Genomic DNA, 25,358 nt, shown 5'->3' with positions numbered 1-25,358 from the left:
GGACTCGCACAACTTCACAAGCAACATCAGCAAGTTATTGCTTTGTTGCTCTGTGCCTGGGTCATGCCAGCTCCTGTCATTGTCAGAACTGATGTGCTCTACAGAACAGGAAAGAACAGCAAGTCTCCACAAATTTGTGCTGAGATGAGAGTTTAAAGAATAGGCTGTTTCTTAAGATGTCAAAAAATGCTGAAGGACAGCAGTGTCAGTAGGCAGGTGGGGAAGCAGAAAAAAAAATCTATGTCAGAGATCAGCAGCCATAATAACACACTTTTTCAATAGAAAATGCACTTGTAGATGACCTTGTTTTGTCACAGAAGTGGGTGAGGGAAGCATTTGAGAAGCCCTGGGAAGCGAACTGGTGTTTGGGAACCTGTGCCTCTTGGAGGCCAGTGGTGCTTTCTCATTCACCACAGCAGCTGTAGCTCCCCAGCACCAGTGCTTTTGTCTCTTTCTGTTTTACTACTGCAAATAAGAAGTGAGAGGCAGATGATAGCAGTTATAATTGACAGCCTCTAGGTTTAGTGACAAGTTTAATAATAATAATTTTGTTCATCATCTGGTGCGTACAGTGATTCTTTCTAATGTTCTTAATGCTTTTCAAAACAGTGACATGTCTAAAAAAAAGTGTTTTTTCAGTATATTAAATTTCTCAGCAACTTCATTTAAAAATCTCTCACATAAACATGTATTAAATAGAGTTATTCAAGTAAATAGATATTAAATATACAAGCAGGAATTTATTGTTGCACACAATCAGTGAAGAAACTCATTAAAGTATATTGTTACTTACTATTTTCATGGTTCAAGTTAATTAACTAGCAAAAACATTTTAAACCAAAAATGAACAGAAGTTTGCTTGTTTTTTATTTAATGTTTTGTTTCAGGGGTTTTTTTGCTTGTGTGTGTACGTGTCAAATTGCAGTTTGTGTTTAGGAATTCTAACCCTTTGTGAAGGTTGGAAACTACAGCCTGTATCCTCTAATACTCATTCATATAGGAGGAGCAGACCTGAGCAGATGCCCTGATTCCATGGGCTTTGTGCTCGTTGTCACAGACCTCTACCACATAATAAATGGGAAGCAGAGATTGGAGGATAGTGTCACTAGAGATATTGCAAGGTTACTCACTAACCATTGTAAATGCTTACCCTCAGCTTCACACACATAGCCCCTGGATAATGTGAAAAATCAGAGCAAACAAACTGCCTGTACAAGTGATTGCACATGTTGTTAATACAAGGAGCAGATTACACTGGAATCCTTTCTTTCTGATTTTGATAAGTCTTCTCTATCCCTCCTGATAATCCCCACCATTTTTTTTTTGTCTCCTTTCCCCATTGAATAATCTCCAGTAGCTGCAAGCTAAACTCCTTCTCTCTGTTCATATAAGTGCAAATTTTTCTTGGCCTGAGTACAGTGAACAGATTTTTTTCTGTCCAGGAGATAAAATTGGGAAGAAATTAAAGACTTAGAAAGGTAGCAGTGGCAGAGTTTGCCACAAACAGAACTGAATATGACTGAGTTAAAGGAAGACATAATGCTTTTTGCCTCTGGATTTTCTTAACTGGATTTTTCACAAGTATTTTGATGGGGGTGGGAAGGAAATTCTCAAAGAACACACCCTTCATCATTGGCATGCCTTTGCAGCAATCAGAGCTGCAATCACTAGGAGCTCTGACTTTCCAGGGGAAAGACTAGAAATGTTACATTTGCGTTTCTAGTAAGAAGTTATGACTCCAGGGTTTCTTTATGTGGCACACAATGATTACTGGAACTGGCACAACCTCATGTGGTTACTAGAAGAATGTTTAATAACTTCTGAGATGCAATTCTTCAAACTTGTGTTAAAGGCATTCAGATTGATTTTTGTGAAAAGAATTCACTGGAGTCAGATGCTGCTTTCCCTGGTTTACTTTCCTCAGATTTTTCTGTTAGGTAGAAAAATAAATGCAATGTGTAATGAAAACCAATCTTCAACCTTTTCTGTATCACTGAACAGAAATTTCCTCACAAATATTTGCACACAGTATTGCTTGCTACAGAATACCTAAGAAGCAGCTACTTCTACTGCCATGTTTAGAAAAATGATGAATATTCCATCAGCCTCAGAGTAAAAAGCAGGAAACCTGTGTTTTAGACTGGCTTTAAATGTGTTTATGCTTGGTAGGTGTTTTAATTAAGCAAAGGAAGAGCATTAAAAAACTGTGGAACATAATTGAGTTGCAACTCCCTCATACTATACCTATTGTTCTGTAGGATGTCACATACTCTGGTAGTCTTCCTAAAACAATTATGAAACCTTTATAGCAAACATATTTTGTCAGCTGATTCATTTCCATGAATGCAGACATAGTCTTTTATTTCATTATAACAAACCTGTTATGTTTGAGTTACAGAAGCTGTACTTATTAAACCTTTCTGATAGTTTTCTGAACTTTGCTGAGTGGGACCTGAAGTCCAGGAAGGAGAGGGATTACTTAAACAGACTCTGATGTGATAAATGCCTTTTTATTGTGATAAATGCTTTTTTATTTGCTCCAGGTTAGATTGAGCATCTAAAACATCGGTGTAACTAGCTCTGCCAAGGTCACTTTATGTCCAGTGCCCAACACAGATCACATGGAAGTGTTCAGTAGGTTGGGCTGTATTTGAATTTTTGTAATTTGGCCTTTGAAAACTTTCATGTACGTTTCCTGTCAGGCTAATAGATTTAAGAGATCTGGGTGAATGAGCAATCTTGTGTTAGATGGTTAGCATGCTTTATAGCTGACACTTTTCCTATATAGTTAAAATAAATCACCCATTTTTTCTGTACTAAAGAAAAGAAAAAAAAAAAGAAAACAAAAAATAAATTAAAAAAACCCAAACCAACAAACTCAAAACCACCAAACCTGCTACAGACATGTCCCACTAAATACAAGGCAAATTGATCTACTTTAAATATGCCTGTTGTAATGGAAGGAACAAGGCAAACATCAAAACCAGAAGCAAAATAAAAATAATTTGATTGATGAGATACTGCACTCTGTCCTTATATGTTGACATTTTCTGCCCTAAGGTTTCCAGTCTACTCAAGATTCTCTTGTCCAGTTTAGTTAAAGTCTGTCTTAGATGGTCTCTAAAAGACTTTGATCTATCTAAAATTTGTCTTTCTTAAAGAAAATTCCTGCACATTCAGGTAAATATTACTATCAAAGGACATATCTCAAAACCATTCACATATTCTCATATTTTAGGTGTATTATTTTCTGAAGCCAATACAAGTACATTTTCAGTCAGAAACAGACATTGCACTGCATATGTTACTCAGTTAAATGTTTGCGTTGCTTACACGTTAGTCAGATTTTAAATACCTGCAAAACTGGAAGCAATTTTAAAAATAAACTCATAAAATAAGGGTCGGTCAACAATTCCTAACTATGTTTCTTTCTTAGTTTTGATTTGCATAAATGCAAATAAGCTCCAACTGTAGCACTAACTTTAGATAGTACAAATAAGAATATGGATGGAGCCATTGACTTGTTGCAGGGCAGAGCAGTGCAAGTTAATGTAGCTGGAAAATACTCAAGTCTAATTGAGAAAATAAAGACTAAAATAACTCACAAAGAAGAATGTGAGCATTATGTGTAAGTGCACAACAGATGATTGAAATAACTTTTAGTTACAGTAATCATCACAAAAAGTCATTATTTTCAGATTCCTCCTCTATTATGGCAATTCTGATATAATAACTGTATTTGATACAGAATAGTGGTCTTTTAATGCTGTTCTTCAAATGACTAATGTCTGAATATGGGTACTATTATTGCAAAAACTCATTTCAGTTGCTAAATTAAGTATAATCTTATCAGTAGAGAGCTAAACCAAAATATTTTGCGTGGGTTTTAAAAAAGAGGCTAATCACTAGGTCATTAGAATTCTCTCTTAAAAACAAATAATGTAAAATTGATTTATATTTTTCAATTTTCCTATTTGTATTATGCAGACAAGACAAATTATCTAGAAGAGTGCATATCTATAATAACACACAAATCATCTGGAAGTCTTTTCATATATGGGTATTTTTCCTCTATATATGTACAATCATTTATGCATATGTGTATGTATAACACATAAACATAAATATATTTTTTTATTGTTTGATGTTTTTGAGCTTTAAAATAGCACTGCATTCTCAGCCTAGAGGAATGACATGTAATATTGAATATTTTAACCACACATAATTGCTATAAAATGTCCTCATGCCGAATTGGCATCCATCAGTGCAACAGTATAATGATGTGTACTTAATCATAGGCAGAAAATGCTAAAAGAGTGAATGAAAATCTCTTCCTTATGCATTTCATTATCTGAAAGCTTAAGTGGACATTAAGTAATGTGAGGTAATATCACAAAACATCATTATCATGTTATTATATTCAGGCTTGAGTGACACTGAAAAAGCTGAATTTGTCTGATAAGAAATGCATATTTTTAAATTTAATGTTCTAAAATAATTACCATATTATCCATCATATAGAACTTAATCTTTTATTCCTGGAAATAAAAAAACAAACAAAACAAAGAACAGTCTATTATAGGATGGTTCACACAACTTAAGAACTCTCTTTTTGGTGGGATTATGAGAAAAAGAAAAATCTGTGGATGTGATCCAGATGGAAGCCATTGCAATAAAATTTTTATTTTGAAAGGCAGTGTGTTTGAGATTCATTTTTCTTTCACCCTTTAACCTTGATGAATCCTCAGAACAGCTGTATACAGTGTATAGAATGAAAGAGCATACCTGGACAAAAAAGTGTGATATCATGAAAGCTTTATTAGACATTTCTATGGAACTGGACTATGCTAGTACTCAACCCTATATTTAATTTCAAATTAGGAACTGGTTTGTTACTGCATCTTCTTGGTCTGTTGCCAGTCGAATGTGAAGGATATAAACTGTAATTTTATATCAGACTTGGTATCTGTATTAAAATGAGAAGTACTGATAATGTTAGATTATTTATATCATACTTCTACTTCAAAAATCTATGTAATCATTTCAGTGTCTTAAAGGGAGGCTTCAGATGTCATACACATCTGGTGTATTGACTGTTGCAGTACTCTGCTGTCTTAATGCAGGAAATTCATTATCCAACATCTGCTTTAGAAGACAGCTTGTAATATCACTGGTGACAACTAGATTCCATAGTTTTCACTGGAGCAAAGCCTGTATCTTCTATCTTCCCCATCAGCACTCAGGGCTGAATAGCAAACAATTCAAATCATGGAGTGAAATAACCAAAGACGATGAACTCCGAAGATACTGGTTTTGCAGATAATTAGATAATTTCCACAAGGAGAAACAAAAGCATTGCCATTAGGAGACAAAAATAATCTAATCTTTCTCACAGGTTAGTGTGAAAATCATGTTCTAGCACTCCTCCTTGTTATAGTAGCCTGTAGGCTCAGATCATTGGCATTATGCTAAGATAAAAGCTACTTTACAGAGAAAACATTGCATGTATTTCTTCTTTTCTAGTTTTAAACCCTGATGTTTTCCTATAAAGTAGGATTTTAGCCCTTAGTTGCTATAAAACAACTCTATTTTGCATTAATAAAAGCACAAACCACTTGCCAGTTCAGAGAATCAATAGAAATATTTATGTATCAACTGACATAGTAGAAGTATTTACAGTTAGAATTCATTTCATTTAGGGAATGACAAAACAAAATTCAAGAATTTTGTTTCCAGGAAACAAATTGCATAATCTGGGGCTGAATTTCCCTATTGTTTGTTTTTAAAATAAAATGCATTCGTTAAGTGTATGAATTCACTAAGGCTTTCTTAGATTTTGTATGCCATCAAATAGAATTGTTCATGAGGATGCCTCAATATCATTCAAAAATGTGAAAAGGAAAAGGTAAAAATAAGTTCCCATTTAAAATCTTGCCTTTAATTGCAGACAGATCTGCTTGTCTGTGAAAATGGTTCTTTGGCTGCCAGTGGTGTATGCCAAATACCACTTTCAAAAAATTTGTATGCTCCTAACATGACTCATCAACAATTCTGCATTTGAAATTACCATTTTAACTGAAAATATAAAAACTACAAGAGTTTTCCTTTCATCAGTGTAGTTTGGAAACACATTCTGCACTGAATCAAAGAGTTTGATACTTTGTTGACTATTGACTGTGTTTAGAAGTAGGAAAAGGAAACATGTACCATGTTGAAAAATCCAAACGAATTTTCACAGCAATGAGCCCTAGTCACTTGCAAAATCTGTGATTGTGAATAGAAGCTGCATACAAGTACAGACACACACAATTGCATATGGAACAAGCAGATTTACAGCTCCGTGCAAAAAATCTTTTTTGTGTTTCCAGTCTTTTGTGGCTGCATGATCATGTGCTTTCAAAACATGGCAGCAAATGCAGGCTGCCTTAACAAAACTCAACATGGCAATGAACCCTAGCAGGTCTTACCTGGGCATTTTCTAATGTGATGATCTGAAACTTGCATGGCAAGAAAATCTCAGACTGAAAGAGAACTACTGTGAAGATTAAATTGCATCTTAAAGGAGGTATGATTCTGTGAATGTGAATTAATTTACATCTGTTGGACAGTGTGATTACAGCTGAACAGACTCTTTTTCAAAATTACTTCAGGCCACATTTTGGGAATGTGTAATTCAGCATAAGAAATGAGTTGTTCAGCAGCAGAATTTTGTATGGATTCCTAAGATGAACGTGAAACTTGCTTTTAAGCCATCAAATAATTTATAACATAGGACTCCCTTTCACAGAATAAGAATGTAGTTGAAGCTGGAAGGGATCTCCAGAGGTCATCTGGTTCAACCTCCTCCAGGTACCCAAGACTGTGTCCAGGCAGCTCTTAAATATCTCCAAAACAGAGACTCCACAATATCTCTGGGCAACCTGTGCCACTGTTCAGAATCCTCACAACAGAAAAAAAGAATAAAAATTGCATTATCAGATTGAATTTCATATGTTTAAAGTTACAGCTGTTTCCTCTTGTCCTGTCAAGGCACTGCTGAGTAAGGTTTGGCTCCCTCTTCTTCATTCCCTCCCTTCAGATATTTTTACACATTGATGAGATCTCCCTAGGCCTTCTGCTCTGCAGGCTGAACAGCCCCAACTCTCATTGCCTGATCCCATGTGAAAGATGCCTGTCCCTTAATCTTCTCAGTGGTTCTATTTTGGACACACTCCAGTAACTCTGTGTCTTTCTCCTTGGAAGTTTAGCGTTGGGCAGAGCCAGTTCTGGCCTTGCCAGTGCTGAGCAGACAGGAATAATCCCTCCCTTGTCCTCCTGGCAGTGCTCTTCCTAAATGCAGTCCAAGATGCCACTGGCCCAAGGGCACATTGCTGGTGCCTGGTGAGCTTGTTGTTCGTCAGAGCCCCAAGGTCCTTTTCTGCAAAGCTTCAGGAAACTTATTTGAGGACACTGAGCTTCCAGCAGGTGCTGGTGCCTACATTATTCCTCTCTGGTTGTACGACTTTTCACTCTTGTGAAAATTCATGAGATTCCTCTTTGCCCATTTCTCAGCATAGCAGATCTCTCTGACTGGTGGCTCAGCCTCTGGTGTATCAGCCACTCCTCCCCATCCTGTGTCACCTGTGAACTTGCTCTGTTCTCTCATCCACTCATGAGCAGAGCTGAGCGGTGCTGGACCCAGCACAGACCCCTGGAGCACAGCACCAGTGACCTGCCTCCTGCTGAACTTTGGGCCACTGATCACAAGTGGCCCACTCCCAGACCCTTGAAAATACAAGTTCACCTGCTCACACCTTTCTAAACATTATTTTCTACTTAAAAACACTCATCAGTGCTTGATTATCTGATGTCTTAATGGGGTTATGGGGGTCTTCTTGGTGATGTGTGGAAATTCTCTTTTCCAAATCTTCAAACTTGTGGCCCTGATGAGAAGAAAAGAAAGTGTTAGTGGAAGTTAATTAGAAAGCAACAAGTGATTTTTTTTTCCAAAACCAGAAAACAAAATTATAATTCTACTAACTATAAATGATGTTTGGGGAAATGGAAAATTCTGAAATTACATGATGCCAGGAGACACAGTGAGAACCAGAAAACATGCTCTAATTAGTCATGCTTGAGTCTTCCACCAGCCCCTGAGCTCTGATCAGATGTTTTGGTTTAAAAAAAGATAAAAGGAAAAGGCAACATTTTTACATTACCATGTCGACTGTATGAAACTGAGTTGATGGTGCATTGCATTGCATTCTGTAGCACATACAGCCTTTTGCCTTGTTCTGGATATTTTAATTTGGTGCTGGGAAGTGGCTCTAGAGAGATGAAGGGAAGATTTCTTTACCAATAAAACAAAACTTTTGAAATGTGAAGAAATGTGAGAAATGTGAAGTTCTCTTGGTTTGTGCAGAGCACCTGGCAGTGTTTTAAAACATACTGGATTGATTTCTATGGTGTATCTTTAATTTCTTTATATCTAGATTTGTGCTTAAATGTTCAGACCTACAGGGACAGACTTGAAAGCAGTTAAAATTTCCCAGTTAATTCCCTGAAATCACCAAGTTGAATGATGAAAAATCTGGATTTTTCATCATTCAACTTGGTGATTTCAGGGAATCTGGATTTTTAACAGCAATATCAGGTCTGTTAATTCTCAGCATGCCTTAGTGAGGCTCTGGCATGACAGCAAGAAAGCCTGGACGTCAAAATTTCAGGTTAAGACATAAATTTTCAACCCAGGTTATTTATAGGAGCTTTAAGGAATCCAGGAAAATCTTGAGGTTTTTACCCAAACCACTTAGCCCAAATGTAATGAGTGTCAATAACTGTGGGTTATTGAGACCTGCCCAGCAGAGAGCTGGATTGGAGGCTTTAATCTCATAAACCCCAGGTCTGAAAAGCTTAAGTTCAATAAAATAATCTACCTTTGCTGCTAAGTAGGATTAGTTGTAGCCACTGGAAACTGAGAATACTCAGCACCTTGAAGTCATATGCATTTGCCTTGGCTTGCTATACTGAATATAAATGCTTAATGAGACATTGATATCCAGTGCCTGTCCAGATTAATCATTGAAACACATGGCAAATACTTTAAATTAAATATATTTTGGTTTTAATTAAATACATTTCAGTTTAAATAATTGATCATTTGAATTAGAAATCAAATAAATTAGTCTTGGTTCATTCCATTCATAGCACTCTTTCTTTCAAAAAAACAAGTGATGCAGCTATTGTTATTTCTTTAGTGTCCACTCATATTTTCTATGATGAAGTTAATTATTATATTGAAAGATGAGTTATTTAGTTGTCCTAAACATGAAACATTTATTTAAATTTAGAACATTTTTCTTGAATTGAATGGAAAACCAGAAGGAAGATCTAGCAACAGATTTCCACCATGATTCTAAAATCAATAATGTAGAACTGGGTTAATTATGGTTAAATAATTATTTAGAACTAATGGGTTCACAATCACTTGTATCCAGTTTCATATAATTCCACTGTAAGTCTATTTAATTTTTTGGTTGGAAAACATGCAAAGTAAGGTGACAGGTATTTACAAATATTTTGATGTTTAGATAGACTTTCTAGCAGTATAGAAGACTGCTAGGTAAGGAATCATCATTCAGGTAATTTTTTTTTGTATTCACATCACAGCTGAGGCTTATTAGCACTAACTATTCTTTTTAGATAAAAAATAAATGAAGTTACATTTTTAGCTCTATGAATAAAACCCCTGTATCTCCACAATTTGTCACTGTGAAAATACAAATATGTTCTATTTGGACTAACATGTCACCTGCTCCCACTTTTAGTCACAGAAAAGCACTGAAATCAGTGGGGTCTTTTTTCATAGTCAAGGATATGGGGTTGATTTCAAACCCCATTTGTGATCCTGCAGTGAAATTGGGTGACGCTTGAGCTCAGCAGGTAGCAGGGTTCTGGGTGCCTGGTTTGGGTGTTTGTGTTTGTGGGGTTTGTATGAGTGGGGTAAAGGAAGCCCTGAACACAGGTGGAGTCAGTGGCACTCACACTTGGGCTCTGAACAAACATCCCACTTTGGTGCTGAATGGGAAATCGGCTTGGAAAATTCAGCTTATGTGGCACTTGGTAACAGCTGCTGGCATCCCCTTTCCAGATGGAATTGCTGAGTCCTTTTGGGGTGGCTCTGAGCTCAGCAAAGTTCTTCAGGGCACAGGAGTTGTGCTTACTCGTATAACGCCTCCTCAATCTGCCCTTGTATTTTAAGGTAAAAAAAGAAAAGCTGAGACCTTAAGTTTAATTTCTTAATTACTCAACTGTATTTTTACTATCCCAATTAAGAGTGTGACTTTAGGAAAGGAAATTTGTGGCCAGGATAATGTTAGCCATATTACTAATTAATAGTATTGACTTAATAACCAGTCATCCATATATGCTGTATTTTAAAAACCTGTACTTGCTTTCACACAGATTTAATAGACAATTACAGAAATTTTTGCTTCAGCTATTTGGGAAAGACTGGAGAACATAGTTCTAATATAAAAGAGTGATTAACATCTGGCTTAGAAAAAGTTCTGTGAAGAGTCCTTTCCTTTCACCCAGTCATCATGTGTGCATTTTCTGATATAAGAAAAAGAAAAAAAAATTCATCTCCGTGAATAAAAAAAGAAGTAACTTAACAATTCTCTTTTTGTAGATTTCTGACTCATGGCATAGAATTAAATTTATTAAGGCTTTTCTTTGATAAGGGTTCAGATTAGTAGCTTCAAAGAGACTTAGACATTTTGATACATTTCAGTGATTCATATTCTTAATAAGCAGGAAGGACAACCATAAAGGTTTTTATATACCATTATTTAAATATTGTGTATATATATATATTATATGAATATTATAAATATTAAAGAATATAACTATTATTAAGAAAATTTTAAAATGTTTATAAGTACAAAACTGTATGGAGAGCACTAAGAAGGAGCTAGATAGGGTCGCTTTTAAAATCCTTCAATATATCTATAACAGTATAATAATGTGTAATAGAAAGCAGCTGAACACGTGTTCTCCAAGCCCATTTTGCCTTCTTCCCCTCTTTTCCCTTTCAGTACCATATGTAATTACTGATCACATTTCTTGGAAATGATAGAAAAGTATTGAATACTGTTTTTTCTTTCATTATGGGAAATGTGTTTGGATATCAGGAAGTTGGAGTTTTATTTTCAATACTAAGATTATCATCATGAAACTCTTTAAAAGTTTAGAATAAATTCCATCATGTTATGTTTCAAGGAAAATAATCCATTTTTAAGAAAATACACCAATGGAGAGTCAGAAAATACACTCTGGAGAGTCAGAAATGGAATTGAATAAATTATATGCCAATGAAACTAGTATGTAGGAAATATGATAGTTAAGTCTGACTTCATTTTATGGCATTTGCATCTCTCAATATGCCTGTGGTTTTTCTCTTGGGAGTACAATTTGCATCTGTGCCCAGGGAATATCATTAGGGTTACCTGATGCAGAATATATCACATTGGGAGCAACACTGGAGTGAATGCAAAAGCTGGGATGAAATACAGACCTCATGTACTGAATGGAATGTCTTGCTATAAATGCAGCTCTTTAGAAGCTGTTTTTCTGCTTCTGAATGCTGTTTATAAATAGATTTTTTGCCTGCAAGTTTTCTGGCAGCATTCCACATGACAGCCTACATCCCTTCCTCTGCTTTACTGCCAGTTCTTGGATTAATAGTTGGGCTTGATCTTCAGTTGTTTCTGCTCAGATGTTTTCAGTGAGTGGGTCCTTCAGTGGGGAACTTATTTCACTTTTCCCCTTGAACCTGTAGAGTTCGTGTTTGATCTGAAGCTGGTCTTGTTGTGCAGCCACCTGAGCAGGGATAGGGTAGATACAGCAGCCATGAAGAAATGTAAAAAGCAAAAAGACTTTTTGCTACCCAGTAGGAAGCAGGAATTAGATGATATTCTGTTAACAGGAAAAAAAAGGTGATAATTCTATTAAAATACCTCAAAACCTTCTTCAACACATGCTACAGAGAAAAAAAGGAGACGTAAATATTCTCGTGGATAAACTTATTTAAAGGGTTTATGCAATAGCAAAATAAAGTATGTTCAACTTTATTTTAGAACTGATTACATTTTTATCATGCTGCATTGAATTGTTTAGCTTGCAACTGTGACAGTACTTTCATCTAGATCTGGCTGCATTAATTACTCACTCAGTTTTATATATTTCATTCCTAATATTTTATATACAATGTTTTTTATTGAGAGCAGAGAGACACTTGGGAATGAGTATATCTGCACTTGGTACATGGTCTAATCTTTCCTTTGTGAATTATTTTCTACCTCTTGTTACTCCTTGTTAGTTCCTTAATAATTTTTCCTTTTGTCTCAAATCTCATTCTGAATAAAACCCTGAATTTAAAACATCTTACTTCTGATGCATACCTTTCTAATGGGATTATTAAATCATTAAATCAGCTATTTTAAACCTACATGATTGTTGCTAATTTTTTGAGCTTGCCATTTGCTTTGGTTTTCCACTGTCATGATTTCAGCTTTTCTTGTTTGATGTGTTTCTTTTTCTTTCACTATTTTTTATTTATTTATATATTTCTGCTCTTTCTCACATGAAGTGAGGCATAAACTTCAGAAAGCTAAATGTATATTATTTTAATATTTTTAGTTTCTGTGACAGTTCAGATAGAAACTGGGATTCAATAGCAGCATTCTTTTACTGTCTTTTCCTCATGCTTATTGAATTTAGTATGGAGAGGGGGACTCCTTGCATACCTGCTTGTTCTCCTGTGATTGTCCTCTGCACCATTACACTGGCTATCCATAAATCTACCAGCAATGAAACTAATTTAGATTATAGCAGTTCAAACCAAGCAGATTGAAAATATCTTTGATTCCAGCAGTGAAAATTGCTCTTGTATTTTTATGATGCTATTACAGACCATCTTCCCAGCGTGTATCTTTTTTTTTTTCTCCTTTACTATGCAAAAAAGTCTTGGCACTGTGCTGTGGATGTGCACAATGCTGTTTAGTTTCGGTTAGTCAGATTGCTGTGCAGGAGGAGTGCATGAGAAATAGAGATCCTGTGTTTTCTGTCTCAACCTCTGGCTAGGCATTGACTAGGAAAATGCTGAGGCACTGCTGCTGCCTTCCAAAGCCAAGCCCTCATGGCAGCCTGAGTTTTCTTTCCCAGAAGGAGTTTCTGTCTCCATCTTTTCCTTTGCTGTCAGTGCAGCTTTGCCACCAGTTTGTTCTCTGCCAAGCAGCTGTGGCAGGCAGTGAGGCTCTGGGGCAGTGCCATCGGGAGTGGGGACATGATGCTCCAGTCCTCAGTGACCTGGGAGGTCTTGTTTATTCTAAGCCTACAAAAAAACTTCACAGACATAGACTGTGGCTAAATTGGATGATCAAAGAGATATTCAGGGCTCCTAAAGGGTCCTGCATGCAGCAGAATCTAGAACCCAGTGGAACTTGGGTTAGTCTGGAGCAATCAGTTTTCTAGAAAAATGGAGAACCAAATACTACCATTCCCACAGCTCCTCTGTCAAGAGAGTGCTGACTATAAAGAACCACCCTTCTGCCAGGTTCTGCTCCCAGGATGTTACAGCTGGGTCTGTGGTAAGTGAAATTTAAGATATTCTTTATCTCCTGACTTATGGTTATTAATAGATTTCAGTATACGCTAGCAGAATTATCGACATTTCTGCTCTGCATCTGTAAAATAGACTTAGTGCTTGCCAAGACAGTCCTTACTCCAAGGGCAGCTCATGGTACCGTAATCCTGTATTGGAATAAGAAAAAAACCCCGAAAATTGATTTAAGAACTAGTTTCTTGTCATGTATCAAGTTCAGCTCCAATGTATTATATGCTATCAACCAGTACAGATTATCACCCTATGGGAATTTTTAAGGTTCTGAAGTCATCCAGAAGCTGTAGAAGCAAGGGCACTCCACAGTCCTGTAGTAAGATACTTTCTTTCCCAGACCTGTCTTTCTTGGTCGCCCTTTCTAGTCTCTTTAGGTCAAGCAGCATGTTTTGTTTGCTGTGCCACATGGGGCTGAGGCAGCGTGGCTGTAGCCAGGCTGGACAAGACAGGCACACTAAACAAGAGTAAACGCATCTGAATTTTGCTGGCTGCTGTTGCCATCCCTGTTATCCTTGACAAGGGAGCTGCAAACCTCCAGCAGTGGGTTAGCAGGAGGCAATCTGGATCTCACCTGGCATAGCTGGAATAAAAAAGTTGCATATGTACTGTGTGTAGCTTGTTACTTGTGTTGGCTTCGATGTAAATTATAGCAGGCAGTTAATCCAGCCTCAAGAGCAGGTAATGATCTCATTAGTAGCAGAGCTTCAGCAAACAGCTGGAGAACAGTGGCAGTCCTGCTCCTCTCCCTGCCTCCTTTGAAGCAACTGTGTTTTCCTGGAGGAAGAGCACCCATATCACATCCCTTCCTTCCAAGAAGCCAGTGTAAACATCCAGCAGGAATCCATAACAATTTCTTTAGGATTAGGGTGGCTGCACCACCCTTCATGTAGCCTGCTCTATGCCCTCTGTTCTTATTACCTTATAAGTCTCTTTCAAGTGACAGCTGTAAATAGGCACAAATCTGGCAGCCAGAGCTCACTTGGAATTAAATTCAGGGACAGGGAGCTGTCAGCTAACTGACTTCTGTGGCAGCATAGCTTTCATTTGAATGAATTACAGACCACAGTATCCATTTGTGTGGGGCCTGTGAGCAAGAGGGGTGGAACAAATTGGGGTAAATGGCTGAAATTTAATGCAGGCTTCTGCAAGTTTTTCAAAAGCCATGTCCCCATCTTCAGTGTGATTATTTTGTGTGGCTAACAGCATTTCCATGTAAACTGTAATAATCTGTTGAAAGGTCTCTTTAGGATGAAAAACAAAATTTGAATTGATTATGCAATTAACTGAGACTTATTTTGCTCTGTTCTGCCAAAGACTAAAATATCTAGGTCAAAGTTTTTTAGCACTTTGCCTACGTACAATTTCCACCCTGGGACTGGCAGCTTCTCTTCAGATGCCGAGGAGCAAACACCCCCCTCCCTTCCACACTGCTTGTAGAGAGCGATGCCCCATGCTGATGATGCCAGGCAGATTTAATTGTGCATGCTCAAAGAGAAAAATGACATGCACGCTTGGGTGACTGCTCTCTGTGGCAAGCTGACAAATCCCCCAGCTGTCAACTAACCTCAAAGGCAAGTGTATGTGGCTCTAGCTTATGTCTGCTTGCTTTCTGCCCATAGGCATTTAGAAGCTGAAACTCATATTGGCTGCAACACATTCAAATGGCTACTGAAAGAAATGTATGGTCTGTTTTATGTGTTTCAATCTCTGAGGGTGATTCACACAATTAAGGTTTATTTTTCAGACTGGCTGTAAGCAGGTAAAGGCAGCACCTTTTTGCATACAGGGCAAGTGAAAGTGTGTAACATTTATGGCTGTGGATCTGGCTAAGATACTGATTGCTTAGAGAAAGTAATTTCTTCCTTGGGCTCAGTGGATTATATTTATATTTTTGTATATTTATTGAGATCTGCCAGAGAACTACATGCATACAAAATGGCCTTACTTGAGTGCCAATGTATACGGGCAAATGCAAAGAGGCATGCGTTGCTAACACGGTACTGGAGTCATTTTGGCAGCAGCTTTGTTACTTGGGGTGCACTGCAGGCTGTCCATCTAAACCCATCATTACCTGGCACCTATGCTCTGGTGTGATAACCAGAGCAATCTGTGAACGGGCAGAGAGCCATCTTAACAGATGGCTTTGACTGTAGGTAACCAGGAAACCATGCATATACATTAAACATGGGTTCAGAGAGTGTGGGTGTTATCTGGGAACATGCAACCACCTGTGGGGTTTGAGCTCCTCCATGTACTGTTGAGAACATATGCCATACCCATCATACACACAGCAAGGGTGGGTTAGAGCCAGTTCCCACAGTTCTGATGAACTTTGTAGGGATTGCTTGGTTGGGCATGGGCTCAACTACAGATGAATCTCATATTTTGCAATGGACTTAAAACTAGTGTTACAACAACAAAGCATGAAGCTTAAGGATGCAGTTCATAGAATCATAGAATGGCTTGGATTGGAAGGGACTTTAAAGATCACCTAGTTCCAAGGAGCTCCTACTAGATCAGGTTGTTCAGAGTCCCATCCGGCCTGGCCTTGAACACTGCCAGGGATGTGTCATCCACAGCATCTCTGGGCCACCAGTCCCACTGCCTCATCACCATCAAGGTAAAGAATTTTCTCCTAATATCTAATCTAAACCTACTCTTTCAGTTTGAAAGTAGTCCTGTGACTTTGTGCCCTTTTAAGAAGTCTCTCTATCTTTCTCATATGCTCCCCTCAAGTACTGGTGTGACACAGAATCACTCCAAAGCCTTTTTTTACCAGGCTGAACAATTGCAGCTCTCAGCCTTTCCTCATAGCACAGGTGCACCAGCCCTCTGATCATCTTGGTGTCCCTCCTCTGGATCATTCCAACAGGTGCACGTCCTTCCTGTGCTGAGGGCCCCAGAACTAGATGCAAAACTGCAGCTGGGGTCTCACCAGAGTGCAGCAGAGAGGCAGAATCTCCTCCCTTACCCTGCTGACCACGCTGCTTTTGGTGCAGCCCAGGGCATGTTTGGCTTTCTGGGCTGCAAGTTGACATTGCCAGGCCAGCCTCTCATCCAAGGCACCCCCAGGTCCTTCCCATCAGAGTTACTCTGGATCCGTTCATTCCCCCAGCCTGGATTGATACCAGGGGTTGCCCTGACCCAGGTGCAGCAATTAATTTACATGTCCACCTCAGGCACTGTCTCACCCAAATTTTAGATGGTGGAGAGGGCTATCCAATCTACCTGGCACAACTGTTCTAAGTTTACTAACCTGACAATGATAAAGGCTATTGATATGTGCAGAAAGAAATTCAATGTTTATATGAGTGCACTGGAGTCTTAGAACAGGATTTTAAATGTAAAAAAGTAACAGGAAATGCCAAATATCTCTTGTCACCTCAGGATTTAGCTTGTCAAGTACTTTGAGTACTGAGTAGCCCATACTATTATTTTTTGTAACAGCCTGATATTAAAGCACTCAACTAAAAAGTGGAAATTCCAGGGTTCTTGGCCTCTTCAGTGTTCTGAACTGCAGATCCTGACCCCATGAGTCCAGATAAGTGGCTCTCACTATGCTCTGAAGCTGAAGTATAGCACAGTTTACCATTGTAAGGACACAGAGAACACAAAGAAGCAGGGACTCCAGGAACTCCTCATCACCAGTTATTTTCACAGTGCTTTTTAGTGCTTCCCCATATACAGAAGGGGCATGTGGACAATGTCTCTGTTAGTGTCCAAAATTAGAATGTATCTAAAACCAAACAAAACAGAAGGGCTATATTCCCATCACCTAGCTCCACCTAAATTTCACTGAGTCTTCTGTGTCCCATTTTCTGGCTGTGAGTTTTCTGAAGCATGTACTCAATGGAAATTTTAGCCTAATTGGAATTTAAGCTGCCTGAAAATAGCCCCAAGGCAGCACCAGCAGAATTCAGGGGAGATTGTCTAGCTTCAGTGAATCTGTGCAAATACACAGAGCCCTGGAATTCTTTTGCTGATGCAAGGAGCTGGGCAGGATGCAGAAATGCTGCAGGAGTCCAAATCCATCTCCTGTTCCCTTTCTGCTTGCTGAGCACAGGAAGAGAGTGTGGCAGGATGGGCAAACATATGTCTGGGAATGTGGTGCTCTGTGCTGGCAACACAGAGCTTCAGAGGATATTACATGTGTGGGAGTGAAAGAGTGCCTTATTCATGCTTCAGAATTGTCACTGTGAAATATTGTGGTTATCATTTTAGATTTGACATGTACAACTCTGCATTTTTAAGGTAGTTTGAATGTAACCTAAATTGCTTTTCCCCTAACTATCTGGTAAGAAGGAAATTCAGCTGTCACAGATAAGAGTAATGATATTTATTAATAGAATTATAATAGAACTTAAATGGGCAGAGTACATCAGGACAGGAGATCACAGTCCTTTAAGGATTGATTTATTCTTGACTTCTATGAGCCTCTGTTATGCTAAGGATAGATACATATTCCCCAAATCCTTTCGGTCCTTCTGTGCCTTTGATTTCTTTATAAACTCTCTTCCCTTGTCACTACATGTTCTTGTTAATTCAGATCAGGTTTTGCAACTTGCATCATACTTGACTTTATTTTTTTTTGCCAGAATGGTTTACTGAGTTTTTTAGCAGCTTATGTTCTTTCCCCTCTTTGCTGCATCTCCTGTCAGTGCTTCCAGAAGGGCCTGTGGGTGAGCTGCCACCAGCCAGACTCGGATTTCCTGTGGAAAACCTGCACGTGGGTTTCCTTTGTTCTTACAACATTCAAGGCTACCAACCTAATTAATCACTCCAAACCTTCATTAATAAATGTAATTGTGGTAATTTGGGGTAAATATGCTGATGTTTTCTGGACTACTGAATATTTTATCTAAACATGTAATTTGGTTTTTTAGGCGTTTACATAAACATGGCAATTTTTGGTAGCCCTAGATGCTGTGATTTTATTGATGTTGAAAATCCTTCACATTTCTAAAGTCCAGATGTGTGTCTAGGTGAATAGTCATGGACATGGGTGGTTAGCTCACAGTTAGTAAACACTGACCACCATGATGCAAGTCAATTGCAGCCTCCATATCAGCAACAATTGAAAAAGCTGCGTATAGGTAGTAATGTCTGTAGGGCTATAAACAAGAGCAAAATATATAGGTCAATGTAGATTATCAGCTGTAAGAATAGGTATAAGACTACTAGAAAACTATAAGAAAAACAATGAAGTACAGCACATTTTTCATGAGCTTATTTTAACATGAAAAGGAGGTTGTTTTTTGCGTTTTTTTCCTGAAACAAAATATACTGCTGTAGTGTGTAGCTACTTCCTTGTACTTTGTTCAGTATAGGTATACCTTGAAACATCATGTACTCTTTCTTGGGACTAGGTATATATGAAACATCAGCAGCATAATTTCGCTCACGTGCTGGGCTCTGAACTCAGATGCAATTAAATATTCATCAGGATAGATACCCTGACTCTAGCTATACTTGTAGCTGCTATGAAAGATTAATTCAGTGTTATGTTTCTGTTTAAGGGAAGAAGCAAAATGAAAATTTATGGTGAAAACTTCAGGCTTCATGTTTAGAAATTATGATCCTTATTATGCTTTTTAAGGAGCCTGCAAGATAAATTATCTGTATAGAGTTATATTTTTAATAAAAACATTCTCTTTCAAGAAACCTGTCCCAGCATCTTCCTTTGGGTGTACTTTGCTGTCTTTACCTTGTCATTTCAAAATACACTGTTTCTTAACTGATTGTGCAGCAAAGAACCTGCACACAAAAACTAAGGGCATTGCATAACAGAATGGTGCAGTTTTGCAGAACTTATTGTACATTATAAATTCGATTTGTATTTTCTGTTTTGTCGATACTAAGATTTTAAATTATATTTTTACCTGAGGGAGTAATAGTTTCTTTGAGGCAATTTCTAGTAGAATTCATTTATACAGCAATATTCCAAAAGAGAGGGGTTAAAGCAGCAACACAGAAATTCCAATTTCTGTCCCTTGCAGGTCCTTTTTTTTTTTTTCTTTCCCTCCCACATTTTCCTCTTACAAGATGTACCTACATTATTAATGAAGTTTGGTGTCAGTACCAATGTGGAATCTGGAGGGTAAACTCAATCAGCAAATTTGAAGTCCTAATCCTTGTAAAGCCAGTATGAATAACAGATGATATTAAGAGGGCACAGTAGATGGTACCTGTTCCAACAATTGCTGTAAATGTGATCTCAGTGATTCTGTTTTTCTCTCTGTATTTTACAGAGCACATTGATTTAGAAGATGTCTTTGGTTTATAACTATTAGTGTTAGAAGGATAGAAAAATGTTCAAAAATATTTGGGTATGGTATGAAATGAAAGCCATTATCTATTCTATTATCAAATTGGGGATTTGCCTAATAAATTAAATTATTTTATTTTTAATTATGATTATGCTGCAATTATCACATACTATATTGTAAAAATAGGGTTCTTTTCTGAATTTCAGTAATAGATTTTTCTCCAGCTACACTCCCTAGAATTTAGAAAGGAAATTGTGACCAAGCCTACACTCTTAGAACACAGCAGGATCAGGATCATATCTTTAAACAGATTTCCTTCACCTCCTTAGGTGGAAGAAGGAATGAGCAAGGTCTCAGTTCAAACTCACCATTTACTTGGTCTTCAGCTTGTCTGAAAGAGGTGTCACTTGTAATGCATTTTGAGGTCCTTGCATGACAGTCAATGGCAGTTGCTTGTGGAGGAATGGAAGCACAGAAGAGCTAAAATTCAATAATGTTTCTGTTTTGAAACAATAATTAGCTATCACACAGCTGTGCTGCCAGTGAGCTTCAGTACAGTGGTCAGCCCATAAAAAGCTGGATAAAATGGAAGGAAGCTAAAAAAAAGGAATTTCTGACAGAGGAATTTGGACAAACACAAAGTAAGTAAACGTCCATTATTATGTATTATAGTGGATGAGACACTCTATAGACAGAAAAGAGCAGCTTCAGGTTCACAAGCACTGGTCCTCATGGGGACTTCAATGTCCACAAGATCTGTTGGAGGGACAGCACAGCAGGGCAAGTGCATTCCTGGAATACACTGAGGATAACTCCCTTCTCCTGGTGCTAGGGAAGCCACTGGGGAGATGCTCTGTGCCGGACTTCGTTATCACCAACAGGGAGGGCTGGTGGGGAAGGTGAAGCTCAAGGTGAGCCTGGGCTGCAGTGACCATGAAATGATGGAGCTCAAGAGCCTTAGGGCAGGGAGGAGAATGCTCAGCAAGGTCTGGCCTGGGCTTGAGGAGAGCAGACCTTGCTCTCTCCAGGGAACTGCTCCGTGGACTGCAGTAGGACAGAGCCCTGGAAGGCAGAGGGGCCCAATAGACATAGTTAATATTCAAGGATCACCTCACCCAATCATGCATTCCAGTGAAGAGGAAATCAACATGGTGTCTATGCCAGGAGGCTTGGAATTACATCTTTAGGGTCCCTTCCAACCCAAACCATTTTATGAGTCTGCAATTCTATTTTGTATCAGTGAGAGAAGGAAGTTCATCTGGTGTTCTGTTTACTGAGTCAACAGAAATTGCAGTGCTGAAGTCGATACCCTGTTGACTTAAAATGGGCCTATTTTATTTCATTTATTAATTTTTCATAGTAAACATAGCTTTGTTACTTGACTGTTTCAGGATATACATTTCTCTATGTTTATGCCTTCTATGCCTTTTGTGGGGTTTTTTGCATGTTCATACTCTTTATGACCACCCGTACATACACATTTTTCTGTACATATCTTATAGGCAATTGTCCACTCCCACTTGTACAATTTTTCAGCATACCAGTGGTAATGCAGAACAACTCACCAAAATACCATCCGCAGAATTTCTGGTTTGGGTGGTTTGCCAGCTCAGCCAAAATACAAAGTTTCAGAAGTTTCACCTTTTGCATTTCAGGATTATAATGATGAAATTCGCCAGGAGCAGCTGAGAGAGCTTTCGTATTTGAACGGTTCTGAGGATTCGTCACGCGGACGGGGCATTCGAGGAAGAGGGATCCGTGTGCCACCTGCAGCTCCTTCAAGGTGTGGTAACCTGAGCTATTATGTTAGTAGTTTTACAAATGTAAGCGGTAGTAAAAAAACCCTGTAGTTTAAAAAAAAAAAAAAAAAAAAAAAGACAGTTCCATACATATCCTGGTCAGTAAACCAAAATATTGGTCTTCTGATAACCGGTGTGGTCTATATTGTTCCAGATTTTCTGATCTATAGGTCGCCGGGCACAGTGAGTAACAACAAATGAGAGCAGATTATGAAGACAGGAAATGGATATTTCTAAGAATACTTTTATGCTAGTACTAAGGCAGTATGGTCAGTAGCATAAAATATTTATTCAAAAATACTAGTGTAGTCAGAGAAGGCCTCATAGTCTAGGTGGACCTTTGTTTGACAAATAATTACTTTTTATACATATTAAAGCTATACTATGTGTATATACAAATATACCTATTTATATAAATTTCATTATATGTTATGTGTTGGTGGGTTATCAGTTTTAAGTGAATTTGATTGGCATAATCTAAAAACATTGGGTTGTGAATGTGCCCAAGTATTTTTTTCATATCTAAATAACATATATCTCTGCTTATTATTAAGGCCAGTGTAAAATCTTAGAACATTGTCACAGACTTGTTTTTCCCTGTGAACCCTTAAGAACTTCATTGCTTCAAGTATCTAAGCTACCTAGCTGCTTCCAGTCTTCTCTCCATAGAGGTCATTTCAAGATGAGTCCTAAAAACTGGACTCTTTTTTTGGAAGAAATAGGATATAGGGGTACCTTATGCTATGCTGACAAAGGAGTTGTTCAGTAATTGAATGGGCTGATCTTTCCTATGACCTCTGAGGTTTTTTCCCTGAGGGTGTCTATCTTGTTTACCATCAGTTTTTCCTACATGAGCTTTTTAATTGGTAGTATGATGCACTTACACAGAATTTTTTGCAGTTGGCATTCATCATCATCTTCTACTCAAATAGTGTCTGGGCTCAGTATTTCTTACATTCATGATCTCTGAACAGCTTGACTTAATAATGTTTTTCAGAATGTCACTGCAACAAACTAGCAGCTTTTAAATAGGGTTCAAAGCATAATAGGTGGAGTTCTGGCCCCTAATTCCTGCAAAAGGCCCAAATTATTTAATCAGTTGCACAGATCCTATGATCATGGATGCCTTCCCTTTTTTTTCCAGTCAAAAATCCCAGGAGAATATTAAAAAAACCTGTTTAAGCAAGTCCAGAGGAAGACCAAAAAATGGTCAGAGGTCTGGAGCACCTCTCCTTTACAAGGTCAGGCTGAGAGAGCTGGGTTGCTCAGCCTGGAGAAGAGAGGGCCCCAGGGATACCTCATTGCAGCCATTCCATGTATAAAGAGGCTAATAAGAGAGAGAGTCTTTTTGCCAGTCTTAAATGAAAAGAGGTTGGACATAGGGAAGAAACACTGGAAAAAGTTGTGGGTGCCCCATCACTGGAAGTGTTCAAGGTCAGGTTGGACATAGCTTTAACAATTAGATCTAGTGAAAGATGTCCCTGCCCAAGGCATGGGGTTTTGACTGGAGGATCTCTGAAGGTCCCTTCCAACACAAACCATTCACTGATTCTGCAAGTCTAAAATCAGCTACTGAAACTTGTAGTAAAGTAACAAACATCACAAGGTAATCCAATGGGTTTGGTTGTTTCAGCAGGGAACAAGCCACCGTTCCTACTGCTACAGGAGACCTGAGTTCCATTCACAACTGTGGATCTGGCTGTCATGGAGGGTTGTTATACTGGCATTCACAGTCTTCCAAAAAGACAGCACACCCAGGAGCATATTGCTGTGAAACAAAACTCACAGACTCCTACCCTGATTTATCCCCCTTCTATTTCATTATATGGTATAGATACAAGTCTTTTTAAACAGCTTCTTCTGACTTACTGATTTGTACAGCAAGGGAGATATAGCATAAATAGCCCAGAAGATGCTAAATGTCTTTCCATGCTTCTCTATATGCTCTGTTCTCTCTGTGCAGCAGGGGAAGGTAGAATCCCACACTGCCAATCCTTTGTGCTGAACTAAATTAAACAGGAAGAAAAATTATTCCTCTCCTTTTCTATTCTTTCTCTACTTTGCCTTGAAAGTTTCTGCTGTCCTGCAATATCTTCTGCCAATCCATTTCTCTCACCCACCAATAAGCATGAAAATGAAAGTGATGACTGCTCTGGTAAAATAGTTTGAGAGCAACAGAAGAGGTTCCTCGTTTTCTTCATCTTCTAGAACTGCTTTGGAGTAATTCTGCGGCCCTGTGAATTGCAACGATTCAGAATTTTATTAGTACAAGCAACAAGAGGATCAGGTGCAAAAGACACTGGGTAGTTTAAAAATAATGTCTTTCCATAATATGAGTTCTGCCTGAGATGTTGCCTAAAAGTGCTTGACATTGTAGCTGCCAAAACCCCAGAGTTACATGATGCTTTCAATACTAGTAAAAGCGTGAGAGCCTTTAGAACGGGGCCTGTCCTCCCTCGTTGTGCACGCCAGAGTGATGATTCCTTTTGCTCCCGCAGGGGCCGTGGGGGTGCCATTCCCCCGCCGCTGCCCGGACGAGGTGCCCAAGCGCCCCGCGGAGCTCCGGTGACGCGCGGAGCGCTGCCCGTCCCGCCCGTGGCCAGGGGCGTCCCCACGCCGCGAGCCCGGGGCGCCCCGGCCGTGCCCGGGTACCGACCGCCCCCGCCGCCGGCCCACGAGCCCTACGAGGACTATGTAAGTAAATGCCCTCTGCACGAGGTGTGAGCCACGCTCTGTCATGGACACAGAGCCCTTCCGAGATGGAATGGGCCAGGCCGAAAGCTCCTCTGTGGCTAGCGCTTTTCCCTGCAGGTGAACGACAGTCTGGGTGATGCAGTGTGTCTGCAGGCCTGTGCTCAGCAATGTGGGTTTGGAGATTTGTTCACAGCTTACTTATGGATATGAGAGATCATGCTGGATAGTTCTTGGGGTGTCCCACAAGAGCAATACAGATATTCTAAAATTTGTATTGCATAGTTAAAGTTAGTTTTTACTGTAACCAATTTCCTAAGAATAACAGCATATATCCTTTGTGAGAAAATGAGGAGGTGGGGGGAAGGCATGCTGTTGTTCCAAATCCTTTTTGTTACATATTTGTATTCAACACTGTGTTACAGATACATAACAAATAGAAATTCAGGTAGTTTTCATGAAAGCTGATACAATGATTCATCTTTAGCCAGGAGCAGTACTAACTGACTGTCACCTTTTCTTATGAGGTGTTAAAAATAATTGTGCTGTACACATCAAAGCTTTCAAGTCATCCTCATTAATGTTTCCTCCTGGAACTATCACCATAACAACAGATATCCAAATAGAGAAGAAAGTCCTATCAAATATAATGTCTGAATTTTTCCGGCTGTGGCAAGTCCAAGAGTAAGATGAACATCCAATTTATTCCCTAATCCTACCACCAGGGAAAGATGCACTTTTATTCAATTAATAGTCTTCCTAGAACAGAAGAAAGGAAAATGAATCAGAAATTATTTTTTGTTGTTAAACCTTCACTCAACTGTGTGTATTTTTAGTGTCACAGCCACTTCAAATCAGGGATGCACATTCTGTTAGAAAATTCTAAAAATCACTACTGAGCAACAGCTGCAAAAAAAGAAGGGGGAAAAGAAGTCATTTCTCTAT

General features: G+C 38.6%; 1 protein-coding gene across 6 annotated transcripts in view; it reads left to right on the top strand.

Annotated features, from left to right (window-relative positions):
- The window catches only part of KHDRBS2 (KH RNA binding domain containing, signal transduction associated 2), a 343,516-nt gene that overhangs the window by 194,418 nt on the left and 123,740 nt on the right, over window positions 1-25,358 (top strand). For all 6 annotated transcript variants that reach the window (XR_010439490.1, XR_010439491.1, XR_010439492.1 and 3 more), the window contains exons 5-6: window positions 21,579-21,706; window positions 24,221-24,416. Coding sequence is in view for 1 of the 6 variants with exons in the window: in XM_064707310.1 (XP_064563380.1) it covers window positions 21,579-21,706; window positions 24,221-24,416 (324 nt within the window). In the remaining 5 variants the exon portion in view is untranslated. The remainder of the gene's footprint in view (window positions 1-21,578; window positions 21,707-24,220; window positions 24,417-25,358) is intronic.

This window comes from Zonotrichia leucophrys, chromosome 3 (assembly GCF_028769735.1).
Source record: "Zonotrichia leucophrys gambelii isolate GWCS_2022_RI chromosome 3, RI_Zleu_2.0, whole genome shotgun sequence".
Classification (NCBI taxonomy): Eukaryota; Metazoa; Chordata; class Aves; order Passeriformes; family Passerellidae; genus Zonotrichia; species Zonotrichia leucophrys.
The sequence above is the reverse complement of the archived record's forward strand: the minus strand, read 5'-3'. Positions and strand labels throughout refer to the sequence as shown.